At 41.3% G+C, this 14,158-nt stretch overlaps 1 protein-coding gene across 2 annotated transcripts in view; it reads left to right on the top strand.

The window, feature by feature from the left end:
* Positions 1–2,601: 2,601 nt before the first annotated feature.
* LOC147331276 (protein CBFA2T2-like) overlaps positions 2,602–14,158 on the top strand; it is a 37,851-nt gene continuing 26,294 nt past the window's right edge. For both annotated transcript variants that reach the window (XM_086293477.1, XM_086293476.1), the window contains exon 1: positions 2,602–2,827. In XM_086293477.1, coding sequence (XP_086149603.1) covers positions 2,800–2,827 — 28 coding nt within the window. In that variant the 5' untranslated portion in view covers positions 2,602–2,799. The remainder of the gene's footprint in view (positions 2,828–14,158) is intronic.

The following is a 14,158-nucleotide window of genomic DNA, read 5'->3' as shown; positions in this document are numbered from 1 at the left end:
GAGAAAGTAGGGTAAACAGTACCAGCTAATGACTTGCCCCCTCTTGACTTTGTACAGTGAGCTGAGAAAGCACATTATTGGAAAAAAGGGCAATCTCTCATGTGGATTAAGAATCTGTCAGGTCAACCATTGTACAGTGAAGAGTGAATAGGTAAATATGGGGGCTGGTGTAGTAATGGTCAAAGCTGGTTATAACTGAGCTCCACAGAGTTTGGAGAAGCCGTACCCAAAGGCTCGAGAATACTATGTCTCAACACTGAGAAGAAAAACACAAAAACCTCTAATCATTACCATGTCACAAAAATCAGATAAGAGCCAAATATCCTTGAGCAAAATATTAACCCCATGTTGCCCTCCAATGCATCCATCGGAGTGTGAATGCGAGTGAATGTTAGAAGCCCTAAAAACCTTAGATAAAGTGTTTGTGTGAATGGGCATGATTGGGTAAATGCACAAGTTGTATAAAGCGCTTTGAGTGCTCAGTGAGAGTAGAAAAGCGTTATATAAGAACCAGTCCACTTACCATTCTCTTTATACTTAAAAATGAAAATGCTCATGCATTAGGTCGCATGCTAATATTAGTCCTACAGTTTAACAGGGAGGGGGTTTACATATTGCTAAAACCTTGTAACAGCTCCAAATACATTTGGCTAGTCATCCAGTCAGCTCATAGTTCAGGTCAGTGTATTTGCTGTGTAACAGTCTTGGTTTGATTAAAGAGGCTGTGACAAAGAGGCTGAAAGAGGTTCAAGGGGGAGCAATGGCCAGCTGTCACATTGAGGGACCACAATGGCCACTGAAAATCCTACCACCATCTAAGCCTGTTTCTTCATTGACTCCAGTCTCCCGCCAACTGACTACTCACTTCTTTGTTAACCTGTCACAGGGCTAGTTGACAAGATGAGTTAGGACATTGTTGTCACTGTCAAAGATATTGTTTAAACTTATACATTTAAAGGGTGACTCACTGAATTAGTACTAGATTAGATCACAGTGACTGATGGAGTTCCCTACTGAAATAATAACAGATGTACTACAATACAGGGGCATTACAGTATTTCAGTGAAGCCTGTCTGAAGTAGTACTGCTAAGTAGTTAAGGTGTGCGCACAAGTGGTTTACAATTTGGGGTGTTTATTTTAAGTTTACAACCGCTGTCCAACTTAAACAATGAGTTGACTCATATAAATAGATTTGAATTCAATTCAATTTTATTTATATAGTGCCAAATCACAACAACAGTCACCTCAAGGCGCTCTATATTGTACAGTAGATCGTACAATAATAGATTTTTTGCATGCTCATGCGTGCTTATTTTTTGCATACTTCTTATATTGTTCAGTGCTGTGTTTAACTGTATGTTTTCCACGCCTGTCAGGCATAAAACCAACCCTATTTACCGGAACTATAAATAGGCTTCTTATGTTATTATAAAGAAAGTTAAAACTGTGTTACTCTCCTATAAGTGTAACTTAACTATTGAAAAATGCTATCTGAATGTGAACAGTAAGTGCTCTAGTGAGTGGCAAATGCAACTCTTGTAAAATCTGAAGATTCTGAACAGTTTTATCTTAAATAATAAGGAATGTGTTGTGAATGTGTATTCTTTCATTGTTATGTTGCTTGTGAGAACAGCACAGTCAATAACACCTGACTTGCACAGACACTGACTGACACAGCATATTGGCTCATGTGTCCCCAAACTGTAACTCCCCCTGATCTCCTGCTTCTCATTAAAACGATTAGTGTCCCTTACCCCTTCTTTGCACATGAAGGGGGGAGGCACACAGCGCCGGTAGCTGATAGCTCTTCAAGTCTTCCATGGCAGGAGTAGTAGGTAATGACTCCTGCCTGCCACGGTGGACCTTAATTTGTCATTGTAGCACAGCAGCTGTGCAGCATGCTGCAGAGAGCAGGTGGCAGCCTGGCAGGAGTGGAGGATGGGGAAGGGGGGGCGGTTGCTGGAAGGGAGAAGAGGCGGAGGAGGTGGTGGTGTGGGGTGGACAGGAGCGTGTGGCATATGTGGATGGGTGCGGGAGGGGTGGATGGAGAGCTGATGGTGGCTGGGTGTGTATATGCGTGTCTCGGGGGTGGTACAGTTGACAGCCTTCTCAGCCAGCATCCAAATATTATGCTGGTAAAGAAAAAAATAACACGTGAGACTCTGGATGCAATCCAAAACAATTTGTGGCTTCGACTCAACAGATGACACACAAAATATTCAACTTTGTTTTAACTTGCGTGCAAGTTTATTGTTCAAAGTTCAACATTAATTCATCCCTAAAGGGTAAATATCCACCATAGTTCTCTCGTCTTTGCTCGTTTCAGTGACAATTTGTGAAAGCTTTCCGAGCGATAGATTTAGGCTATGAAAAACAAAATCAATACACCAACAAGTTGAGGTCGTAAACGACTTTGCTCAAGGCAATGGAAGTGTGTCTGTCTGCTGTGAGGATTATGCGAGCTGAACTGGTGTCCTATTGTTGCCGCTGGGAGTTAATCATTACTGTTTCCCTGCTGCAAACGAGCGTTATTGGCTTTCTGCTTAAATGCTTACAATTAGTACCGCCCACTCAGATATTCTCTGTTGCGTTTGAGAAAACATACCTGATGCCTGGCGTTGGACTGGATCGATTGTCTCCGGCACATCGTGCTTCATTGTTTCTTCATTATTCTTAAGTGTTTAGAAGGTTTTTGGTTTGGAGGAAGGTCTGCCAAAAAATAAGCGAGAGAAAGTGCTTGAAAAGAAGCGCCAACCAACATTCCGCCAAGAGCAAGAAAACTCATAAAGACGAAGGGCATGGTCGGAATGCCGAGTGCTTTAACTTGTAAGTGAACCTTTAATGCATTTATTCCATATTGAAATGCATCCTGTGTGACTATGCGATCTTTTATCTGATATAGTGAATATTTACAGGTGTGTTCCTGATTTTTTTGCACCTGCGCTTTTATGCATACTGTTGAACAAATGGCCGGTATGTCCTATTCTCGCGTTACATAATTAAGAATCCAGGATCTCAGTTAAAGAGACGTCTTTGCCTCCTAATGAAAATAAAGCAGAACTTTATTTACTTAATATGTGAGGGAAAGAGTATTGTTATCAGAGTTTCTCTCAGAGGGGAGGCTGAGTCTTCGGAAAAACACCTTTTGAACGTGTTACTTCACATTACATCAAATCATTATGATGAGCAAACAAAAACTCGGTTATCCTTTTGTCTGGTAAGATCTTACGCTCATTACGATCCATTAAAGAGAGTGAATAAACTATGCATAACACATACTCTGTTGGATGCATTATCCCTTATATAGCCCCCACAACAAGGCTATTATGCTCCCATTTGATTGAATAGCAGCTTGTGGTCTATGTGTCTTTTCAGTGGAGGATTTGGAGCCCTTAATCCACCAGACTAAGTTTTTTTCCTCTCTTTCCACCATCTGGAGTTTACAGCTTTTCAAGACAAAAACACCAGGCGGTGTGAAGCCAGGCTGGAACTCCTGCTTTATGCCAGGAGGAGTTTTTTTTCCTCTTTGTCTGTAGTTTCTTCCTGCTGTACTGCTGACACTGAGGGTCAATAGTACAGCCATGCAAGGCAGCTTGACTGTGGTGTGACTGGATCCCACTTATGTGTGCTGCTAAGTGTGGATTTGATGGGAATGGATGTGTTTAAACGCTGGATTTATAGCATCACTTAGTTGTTCAGTAGTCCACATGTGAGAACCACAATAAAGAGTCTGGCATCTTCTGTTGAAACAATTGTGACCAACATATGATGCAAGTGGGGTCAGCAGAGCCTGAAGGCTTGACTCTGGACATGTGTTTCTGTGACCCCCTGCGAGGACTCCATTTGGCCTCTTTCTCACCACAGAATAACAGATAATCAGATGACAAACACATCAACTTAATAAGATGCTGATGTTTTGGTGGTGAGAGTGGTAATGATGATGACAGAGTTACAACGGCCACCAGGGAGCAGCAGAGTGTGTACTGTAATGCAAAACTACATACATGATGGATGCTGGATTTGAAAGTGATTATTGTTTTGGAAAATTTGGTTCCACTCTTAAATCAGAAAGGATAAAATGTGGGTACTCTTCTGTTTTACCGTAATTGCTGTTTAGTTAGAGTAATTTGATGCTATGCAGAAAGCTAAAAAGCCCTCTGGGAAGGATGGATGTTCTAAGTTCACTGGGAAAAAATGTACTGAAGAGCATTTGTTTCAACATTGCTACACCATAGTTGATCATTTCCATTCTCTCTTGATTTAATTAACTCTACTTGAAAACATATGGATAATCTTCAACTCAGATTATTCTCCTCCTTCTCTTGTTCTCTTTGGGCTGGGGTACAGAGTCAGATTCCAATCCTCTGACATTAAAAAAGGAAATAAACGACAAAGGGGCCCTGCAGGTTTGAATTAGAGACTTTTAATTGGTTTTGGCTTGAGTGGGTTGTTAGCATTGCCAGACGTGGGCCCTTAGTGTTTTGCCATGTGGGAGAATTTCCCCATCCTGGAGGTAGAGAAAGGTGCCTGCAGAGCTTTCGAGTCACCCCTGCACTGTTTCTTGTTCGTGTAGACTGATAGCTTACATGCAGTTGTGTCTGCATTATGTGTTATGTATCTTGTAATGTGTGAAAATATTTTTTTCCCAGTGTGTTATAAATGCTTGTAGCTTGTAAGGGTGTGTGTCATGCATGTGGTTGGCTGTGTTTTCATATAATGCATGTACTTGGGTGTGCGTGTGTGTTTTGTGTGTCAGGCTGTGAGCCCAGTATCCTTCTCACTCCCTCTGGTCTCTGCGTGGGTCTTTTCAACCAGCACTACCACCTGTTAGTGTTTTACTCAGGCCCCAAGGCTACAATGACTGCAGAACCTTGCAGATTTGCTCATCAAGCCCATCAGATCGACTCCATTGCCTTAAATCTGGCTCCCATTTCCTATCACAGGGCCGTTCTGAGCTGGATTGCTTGCGGTTCAGCTGAGTCAAGACTGTGGACAATTAAACAAGTTTGAGTTTAGTTGAGATTGATTAATTACTTGTGAGCGACAACATTTTATTCAGCATGTTCCACTGCTGGATCACACTGGAGTGTTTGCTAAGTGTGGTTTTAGTGGTTAAAGAGATGTTTAAAGTCTGCATTTATCGGGTTACTTTGTAGCCCGATTTGGCAAATGTGTCATACACAGCAAAGATTCTGGCACCATCTGTCTGAGTAATAATCTGAAAAGACAATTTGAATAGACTTTAATTGCAAGTGCCATATATCTAGTGCTAATCGTCATTTACAGTGAAAATTGTAGTCAAAGATGGAAATGAACTCTGACTGTAATAAACAGAATTTACTCCCTTCTTACAGGAAATGAAAATATATCATCTCTGCAGCCTAAACCGCTGCAAACTGCATCATCAGTCCATTTAAACAGATGGGATTTGTCATGTTTTATGTTTCGTGAGACCTCTGAGCTTTTCCGTCCCATTGTCTGTTTCCAATTCAATCCTCTGTGATCCCATGTCTATTACTTCAGACAGTGTGGCAACCTGAAGCAAAGGTTTGAAAAAAAAGGGGGGAAAGACAGAAGTGACCTAACAGTTAAAGGAACAAAACAGTGAGAGAATGGGAGTAGAAAGAGATTAACTGTCAGGGAGAATGTGAGGCTAATTGAAGCCAGTTTTGCACAGCTGTTTCTTGTTGCTGTGCGGTACTGCACAGAGCGGCGGAGACAATAGGATCCAGATGTGATCTTGCACTGAGGATCACCCGGCAATAACAATCCTCAGAAATAGAAGGCGTACAGGAGACGGGAGATATTAAGAGTGTCCGTGCTCGTCTACTCTTTTAACAAAACATCACTTCTCCACCTTTGAAAGATAACCCAGCTGTGCCTTTCAGTCTTGATTGCAGGTCTCAGCTTGGTTTCTGAGTGTTGTTAATACTCTCATTTTGTTATACTGCCAACCACCGCCATGACCTGTGTACTCAGGTGTCACTGGTAGCGTAAACATCGCTTTGACACATTTGACTATTCCAAAAAGGCGGCTTGCAGGATTTGAGAGTGGTTTTGCATACTTGTCATATGGCTTTTTAAGGACTCGGCCAAAAGGGACTAAAGCCTCTTTCCCTTTTGTGTGTTCATCTGTTAACAGTCTTTCCTTTAAATTGTCGTGTGAAAAAAAAAAACTCAACAAAAAAACCAAGCATCCTTTATCATTTTTGAGGAAGAAATGCAAGTCCTGCGGTTGTGCGCAGGCATTTATTTGTTTGTCGACTTTAAGTGGAGGGACACTGGCTAGGAACAAAAGTGTCCAGTCACTTCAGAGCAATTTGGCCGAGAAAAAAAAGAAAAAGCAAGTGAAAGAAATGGATTACCACATTATGCTTTCTTAATGCCTGTCTCTCTGTTCCCACTTCTCATGCCTTTCACCCCCTTCCATCATTTCCCACTTGGCTCAGACAAAGAGGAGTTAGCATTGGTTACCCTTTTCTCCACGCCTCCTTTCTCACCCCCTGTTTCTGTCTCATGTTTCTCTCTCCTTCCATCCATCCTTTCTTTGTTCCCTCTCTTCCCTCCCTATGTTTCTGTCCCCTTTTCCTCTATTTATTTGACCTTTTTTCCCCTCTTTCCATCCGCACTCATCTGTCTGGTCTACTGTGTTGAGTCCAGCTAAACACAGCTGCAGCTTGCCTGTCACTGGCCAGAAGAAAGCTGACATCCAGCTGTGTATGAGTTATTATTGAAGACTCATGTGAGAAAACACAGTGCAGGGTCTGACAAGATGAAAAAGCAATATCGCAGCTTTAAAACCAATCTCCTTTCCCCCTGTTGAATTTGTCACTTCTGAAACATTTTTTTAACATAAATAAATTCCTTAAGTCTTGTTTTGTTTGTTTGTATATTCAAGTAATACATCAAAATAATCATTAATTGTCAGCTGTAACATGTGTAGTGTTTATGGTAAGCATGTGCAACAAGCACAGCTTGTGTCTGACCCAGTATATCACTTCTTCCCATGACAAACAGTTGAATGGAGATGATGTAAAGCCTTGGCCCGATATTATTTTCATATTTGACGCACACACACGCATGCAGTGAATGCAACACTGAATGTGTGATTTTTGCCAAAGTCAATATAACTCTCAAGCTGTTCTTTTCCTCTGTGAATTTTATGAATTTTGTCAAGTTCACGTCATGTGTCCTCACTCTGATTCCTTGCCTGCTAATCGTAGACACATACACAAGCTTGCATTGTAGACTGCCTGTGCTTGCTCTCAACATGTTCTCGGTGCAACTGTTTATTATCTTGTCCTCAGCTGGTGTCTCTGCTTATTGTCTTTGCTTGTTTGTCCCAGCAGAGTACTGTAGCAAGATGTCATACCCGCAGTGAGTATGCAAAGCAACGGCAAAGCAGGTGATGCCACAGTCCCCTATTGTTCGCCGGGATATTTAGGGGACTTGGCTCACAAGATTAAGCATGACGGTTGGGAAAGCAGGAGGAGGTTTGGCTTTGTTTGTTATATCTTTAAAAGAAAAGGAATCACACCGAGCAAAACTGTAAATACTACCGTCATTCTATTAGTCTTCAGCAGACACATCTGAAAATTATACTGCAACATTGACAAGTCCAAACATCCCTGAGGCTTAACCTAGGGAAATGCCAACACATGCCCCTGAATGTGTGCGTGGGTGTGTGTTAGCAAAGCCAGCCGTTATCTTCCCTCAGCTTTAATTGAGCCCTTCAGAAATCCCAAACACTATTACGCACACACAAACACACACTGAAAGTAAAGCCTGGAGGCTCTATCTCAGCCAGGCCAGGTGTTCCCGGCTCCACTGCCAGATGAACCACCTGCAGATCACAGGTGTGGCCATCGCCAGGGAAGAGAACAACACAGCTGCTCCTGCAGCCTCGGGGAGAGAAAGAGAGATATAAGGTTCATAGAGAATGACCTGCTGGTAGCAGGGAACTTCACACATCAGGTACAAAAACAGTCTAAAGTAACATTGAATCATAGGTGTTGTTGTCATCATATTCCTTATAGAAAAAAACAACTGTTCAGCTCAGCTCACGGCAGTGTGCGTTTAACTGAATCAGTGATAGCACTGACGTGTGGGACTACTATACTGAAAACAGAGTGATAGTCATGCTATTTCTAGAGCTCAGTGAAATTGAGAGAAGGTTGCTAAAACTAAACCTTTGGACATTTTAATTCATCAAAAGAAAATCTTCTGTTATGACAGGTTTTTTTTGTGTATTAATGAGCAGAGAAGATGAACGGTTTGGAGGTTCAAGTTTGTCATCTTAAAGTGACGTCCTTTGCAAAGAAATAATTCCGTATTATATAAATTATGAATTTCAGATGTGGAAAAAACAAAACTTTTCTGTTATTCGTTCCCTGCTTTAAACAAAACTGCCACTAAAGTATATCCTGTTGTCCTTAAAGGAATGTGCAGAATGTAGTTACTCACTGTATATGTTACATCTGTGTGTGGGCTTGTCCAAGTTTTAGCAAGCACGCACTCTTTTAACACAAAACGTCTCCCAAACATGGAGTTGTTTATGAGAGCTATTCATGTTTATGTGCCGACAATTGGGTGAGGCTGGCAACGCAGAGCGACTTCTGATCTGCGGTATCATTTTCCAATTAGCAAAATTGCTGCATTTAAAGATTTAACTATAAGCGCCATAGATGGATATCCCCGACAGGGAATCTGCTACATAAGTTAAACAAGAGAGCAGCTGGAGAGACTTTGAAAAGTGTGTGGTTGTTGAATATCGTTTAAGCGGCGTTATTGGTGAGAAGGGTTTGGCGTCTGGCTATGCATTTGGCTTTGCTGTGTGGAAACTTTAGGAAGATGCAGCCAAGCGAGCGTGTGACCCGCCGCTCATAAATTTCAAGCACACATGCAGCCACTCTCTCACTCTCCCTCATACCAACACACAAGCGCTTTCTCACTTACTTTCCCTCTCGCTCATAAACACACACTTATGCATGAATCTCCCACTTCTTACACTTTCTCGTCTCTGTTCGTCTCCATCTTGTTTTGCTCTCTTAAACACACTTGTCGCACCCAAAGAGCAGCTTTGTGTCTCCCCTCCGTGCGTGGAGTGTAATAGGAGATGTGATGGTTTTCCGTGGGTGAGCAGGCGGGTCAGGCCTTACTTAAACTAATGGCTCCCAGCAGTGTTGAATAGCCAGACACAGTGGAGCCGAGGCCTGAGGTTTTGGAATGCCACTGCCGGCTCAATGCCTGCCTTTCATCGGCACTGAGTGAAGGAGAGAAAGAGAGCGAGTTAGAGAAAGGAAAAAAATAAAAGAAAGCGGGGGGAGAAGAGGAGGGGAAAGAAGAAAATACGGGGCTCATTTGTTATGGGTGATATGAGGATGACTGAAAAGGAGGGCACAATAGTCTTTGAATGGAAGGACAGAGTGGGGTGAGGGCAGGTCCGTAGACCGGGGGAAGAGGTGAAGGGAGAGGCGTGTTTGAGCTTGTGGGATGTCAGGAGGGGGTAAAGTACCAGTCGCTAGTTGTTTTGTGTAAGAGCAACGTGGGACCCCTCCTGACCAGTCACCCGTTTGTTCTTAATGTCTTGATGGATGAGCTTTGAACAAGTCTTGAGGGAGTCGGTATAGCCTTGTTCAAACTAATGCAGATAATTTAAACATTTCTCTTCTCTTTTGCCTTTCATCCCAACTGTGTGACCATAACTGACCGACAAATACATCCCGTTGGAAATTCCCTAAAAACTCAATACATTTGAAATGCAGACAATGTGTATGTCATATCTCATATGTTCAGACTGATTTGTTCCTATATTATGCTGTAAATGCACTCAGCATTTCACTCTTTACCACTTTAAACAATGCAGCATTTTTTAAAAGTTCACATTTTGTGGTTGTTCTCCTTCTTTATCAGGCAAAAAAGTCTGTAAAACTGTATCTGTGATGTAAGGAGCTAGGAAAGAAAAGTTGCTGGACATATTTAAGTCTCTAAGACTGGACTTAAAGTAGTCCAGTTGCTTTGTGTTTTCTTTCCAAGCTCCTTGGACAGACACCTCTTACACAGACGTACTGTATCTGTGCTTTGCATGTCTGCACATGATGCATCAGATAATTCGCTAAAGGGGTTCCCCTTTGTGCTGAAATATGACAGAGAGGGAGTTCTTGAGCAAGTTTCAGTAATGCCATGAGTTGGGAGTGAAAATCTGTTGGTACGGGAAGTTTTGAAGGGAACAGCTCTGTACGCAAACGCATCTGCAGCTCAGTCTAACTGAGCCATCTGTGTGCATAGCTTTTTTTGCAAGAGAGCCAGAGAGCATGCATGTGCCTTCCTTTCAGTGTGAGTTCAATTTAGTGTTAAATTTGAGCATTTACAGTTAGGAAAGACTTCCTGCTATCACTACCCAAAATTTAAGTCAATAGAATTATAAAACTGTCTCGTAGTAAAGTATTTATTAAGTCATGTTTGACGTTTTAGGTGGTAATGATTAAAGCATGATAAAGAAACACATCACTTACGCCTTCTTTTCTGAGGTTTAAGGGCCATACAATACTGCTGCGCAAATCAGACTACGTAATTTCTGGACAAATTGCAGTCAGACTGTTGCTTGGCCACAGGTGGCCCCAATAAAATGGTCAAGCTTAGATAACTGATTCACAAACAGTCGGGGACACCAACAGAAGGATAGATAAGTTTAGATAGGTTGGAAATGTGTACAGATTAGCCATTTGTCCAATTTTCTGAGAAGGAGACAAGGGACATATGGTAATATTCAAATGAATCAGTTCATCAACTGTCAATAGCTTGCACCTCAGCAGTTGGCTACTATGGGGATGGCATGTGTCTGTGTAACCAGAGAGGTCTGTGTAAAATTTCTCTCAGCTCTGCTGTTCAAGAAAAAGCTTATAAATTCAGAACCACAAGTTGTATCAACATGATTTAAAAAACCATAAGAGTCACAAGAAGTTGCTGTTTTTTGTGTTCCTAGTCTTAAAAATGTGGTAAGGGAAGTAAAATGGAAAAATAAAAAGCAGCTTGTTTATGCTTTTCCCCTAAACTCCTTGACTGAATCATAATGGGAGTCAATTTGGCATTTACATAGCCCTTCTCTTACTCAAATACATCTAAATCAAAGCGTGTACATGCGTTAGCTTGGAGGAATGCATTGTTTGAAAGAAGATAAATTTCCCTATGATCTGGTGTAAAATGATGCTTGTAAAGTGATCATTGTGGGTTTATTAGTAGATTGAAGACACATTTTTCATTAAAAATGAGTCCTTTTTAGCCTTCTAATTCACTTGAACAGGGAAGGATTTGAGGGATTTTGTGGAAATTTTCAGTTATTTGAAACTCAAAACATCAAGAAAGCCAAAAAACATCATCTCACTGCAGGGTGAGTCAGTTTGGTGTGTGAATGACCTTTCTGTGACAAACAAGGAAGAGATCAGCTTAACATAAACTGGCACTCTTTGGTTTGCAACCTTTGCACTTTGCACTTTTCGGGTGGCATCAGTTGTTAATTTTTGGTGAAAAAGTGTCTAATTATCATTCATCAACATTGCTTACAAGACACAGCTTTTAGATTGTGAACTTCCATTTAACTAATAATGGAAGAAAATAATGACTTCAGTGTTTTATTCAGTTTCCATAAAAATTAAGGACATTAAAACAGAAGTAAGAGTTTGTGTTTGGAAGATTCTGGGAATCTTACCATCCTCCAATACTTTCCCACCGTCAATAACCAACACATACGGTAAAAAGGAGCTTTGCACTGTCTGTTTTTTGTTTGCATGACCTATTGTTTATCTGATCCCAAAGACAGAGAGAAAATAGCCCTCACTTTACCCTTGATTACTACCGAGAAGCATCTTATTTGATCTCTATTTTTTGCCTCTATCTGTATTTTTTTCTTTTTTTTATTACAGTAAATGGTCCATCAGATAGCAGTAGACCTTAGATAAATGTGGTGTAGACAATGTAATGGAAAATGCATTCTTTCAAGATCAGACAGGGAAATCTATGGCTGTGTCAAATTAGCCAACATCAGGATTCTGAACAGTGATCAGATGGAGGTATAGAGGGAAAGGAAACCGAGGGGGGCTGGTCCATGCTGGTAAGATGCGTAAAGAGAAGAGGGGCAGCAATGATGAGATTTAGCGGGAAAAATAGCAACAATATGGAAAATTACCCATAATTCTTATCAGCTAGCCTGGCAACTACCTCCTTTCTTTGCTGGCCTGACTAGCCTGATTTACAAAAAGAGACATTTGAGTATGCCCGCACGAACTAACCGAGATCCACAGAGCAAGAGGAACTGTTTTTACATGATTTTAGGATAATGTCTAGTGAATTAGGTTACATGATTGCTGCCCTTTTCATGTTTCTGACATGAACACAGCAGGAGATGGTCAAATGGCATGTCACTGTGGGAAATAATCTATTTGGTTTAGGTGAAGCTTCTGCCTGGGTAGAGGTTGAAGCAGGCAAGTACAACAGACTGGAGTGCTGAGAGGTTAAAGGAGGTTAATGTAAGATATGACTGTGCCAGACTTTTGCATTTTCATATACACCTCACTGAAGCAGTGTTTAAGAAAGTTCAGGTCTGAGGTACATACGTAAAAATTACAAAATCTATATCTGCTAGGAAACTGATGGTGGAAATATTAAACATTTAGTGGGATTTCAATAAAAAGTTTTCATAATGAATATGGAATTCAGTGTGTGTGGGACCAGAATTATTATTATCTTGTAGTGTTGAATAGGGATGGGTATTGTTTAGGTTTTATCCGATACCAGTACCAAACCGGTACTTTTGAAACAGTGCCGGTGCTTAAACAGTGCTCGAACCGGTGCTTAAAGAATGGAGAACACAAAATTGGTCCAAAAACCTCTCATGTTTAGCTGTTTTTTTTGTAAAAAGATAACAATGTTAGCCTTTTCTGCAGCTATAGGGGATTTATGGCATCACTCTTGGCTGGAAGCAGTGCTTAAACAATGGAAAAAACACAAACTTTGTCCAAAAACCTCTCATGTTTAGCTGTTTTCCACTTTTTCTTTTGTCATTTTAGCCTTTTTGGCCAGGGTGAAGGGAGTATCTGCCATGACACAAGAAGACAGCCGCATGTAACTACGACGGTGTTTGCTAGTTCACCTTACATGCATTAATGTAATAATGTGGTTAGCCTACTCAACGCAAATTACACACGAACAACATTAAGCTACTCATGCAGAGTAGATGATGCTGCGGCCATCATCATCATTTCTGCTACACTGGCAGGGCTAGGGGCCAGGACTCTCCTCTTCGGGTTTTTGGGGGATGTTGCTAACTCCGGGTCCGATAACAGGCACCACACCCGCAGTAGATGTGTTCGGTGTGAGCTCTTGCAGCAAGCTATCAAATACGGCGCATTTCTCGGCTTTTAAGAAAACGCTATGCGTCGCCAGGTGTTTCATCAGATTCGAGGTGTTACCTCCTTTGCACAGTATCAGCTTAAAGCACTTGTTGCAGGCTGCTGAGTTTGCATCTTTTGCTGTGAAGTACAGCCAGACTTTGAACGCTTCGCCTTGGGCATTTTTAATCTGTAGCTCTGCTCTAAAAGAACGTACGTACCTGGGCCCGCCTACTACGCTTGCAAAGGTAAAATGATTGGCTGGCCTCAACATACAGTTGAAGTTCCTTAAACATTCAGCCACGTTACCCAGTAAATTATTTGCATGCACAATCAACATATGAGTAGCCTCTAGAACCACTAGTATATTTGGATTAATTCAATTTTGTTAATGTGTCGGATTATTATTTTCTTTACGTGAGGCATCATACTGGCAGATTCCATTGTTGTTGTATTTCTGCATTCCTGTTTTTTGTATGAGGACCAGCTATGTGAGTGTAAAAACACGGTATTCTACTTTCTGTACTTGCGCCACTTGTATATGCTGTAGAGCTATAAACGTATCTGTCATCACAATAATGACCCATTAGAAAACAGTTTTCACTAGAAACACATGCATTCAGTGATCCAACCGTGTAAAACTGTGTTAAAAATGATTGGATGGAATTAATTTCGGATTGGTCTCAAGTACTCAGCAGGGTATAATAAAGCAATCCAAATGAAGGGATAGACACATGATACGCTCAACTTTTTTTCTGTTCTTTCCCATCAA

Source organism: Aulonocara sp. 'chitande type north' Nkhata Bay, linkage group LG5 (assembly GCF_057382095.1).
Source record: "Aulonocara sp. 'chitande type north' Nkhata Bay isolate Kocher_YH1m ecotype deep benthic linkage group LG5, A_spYH_male_GT1.1, whole genome shotgun sequence".
Taxonomy (NCBI): domain Eukaryota; kingdom Metazoa; phylum Chordata; class Actinopteri; order Cichliformes; family Cichlidae; genus Aulonocara; species Aulonocara sp. 'chitande type north' Nkhata Bay.
This window is presented reverse-complemented; position numbering and strand designations above follow the sequence as displayed.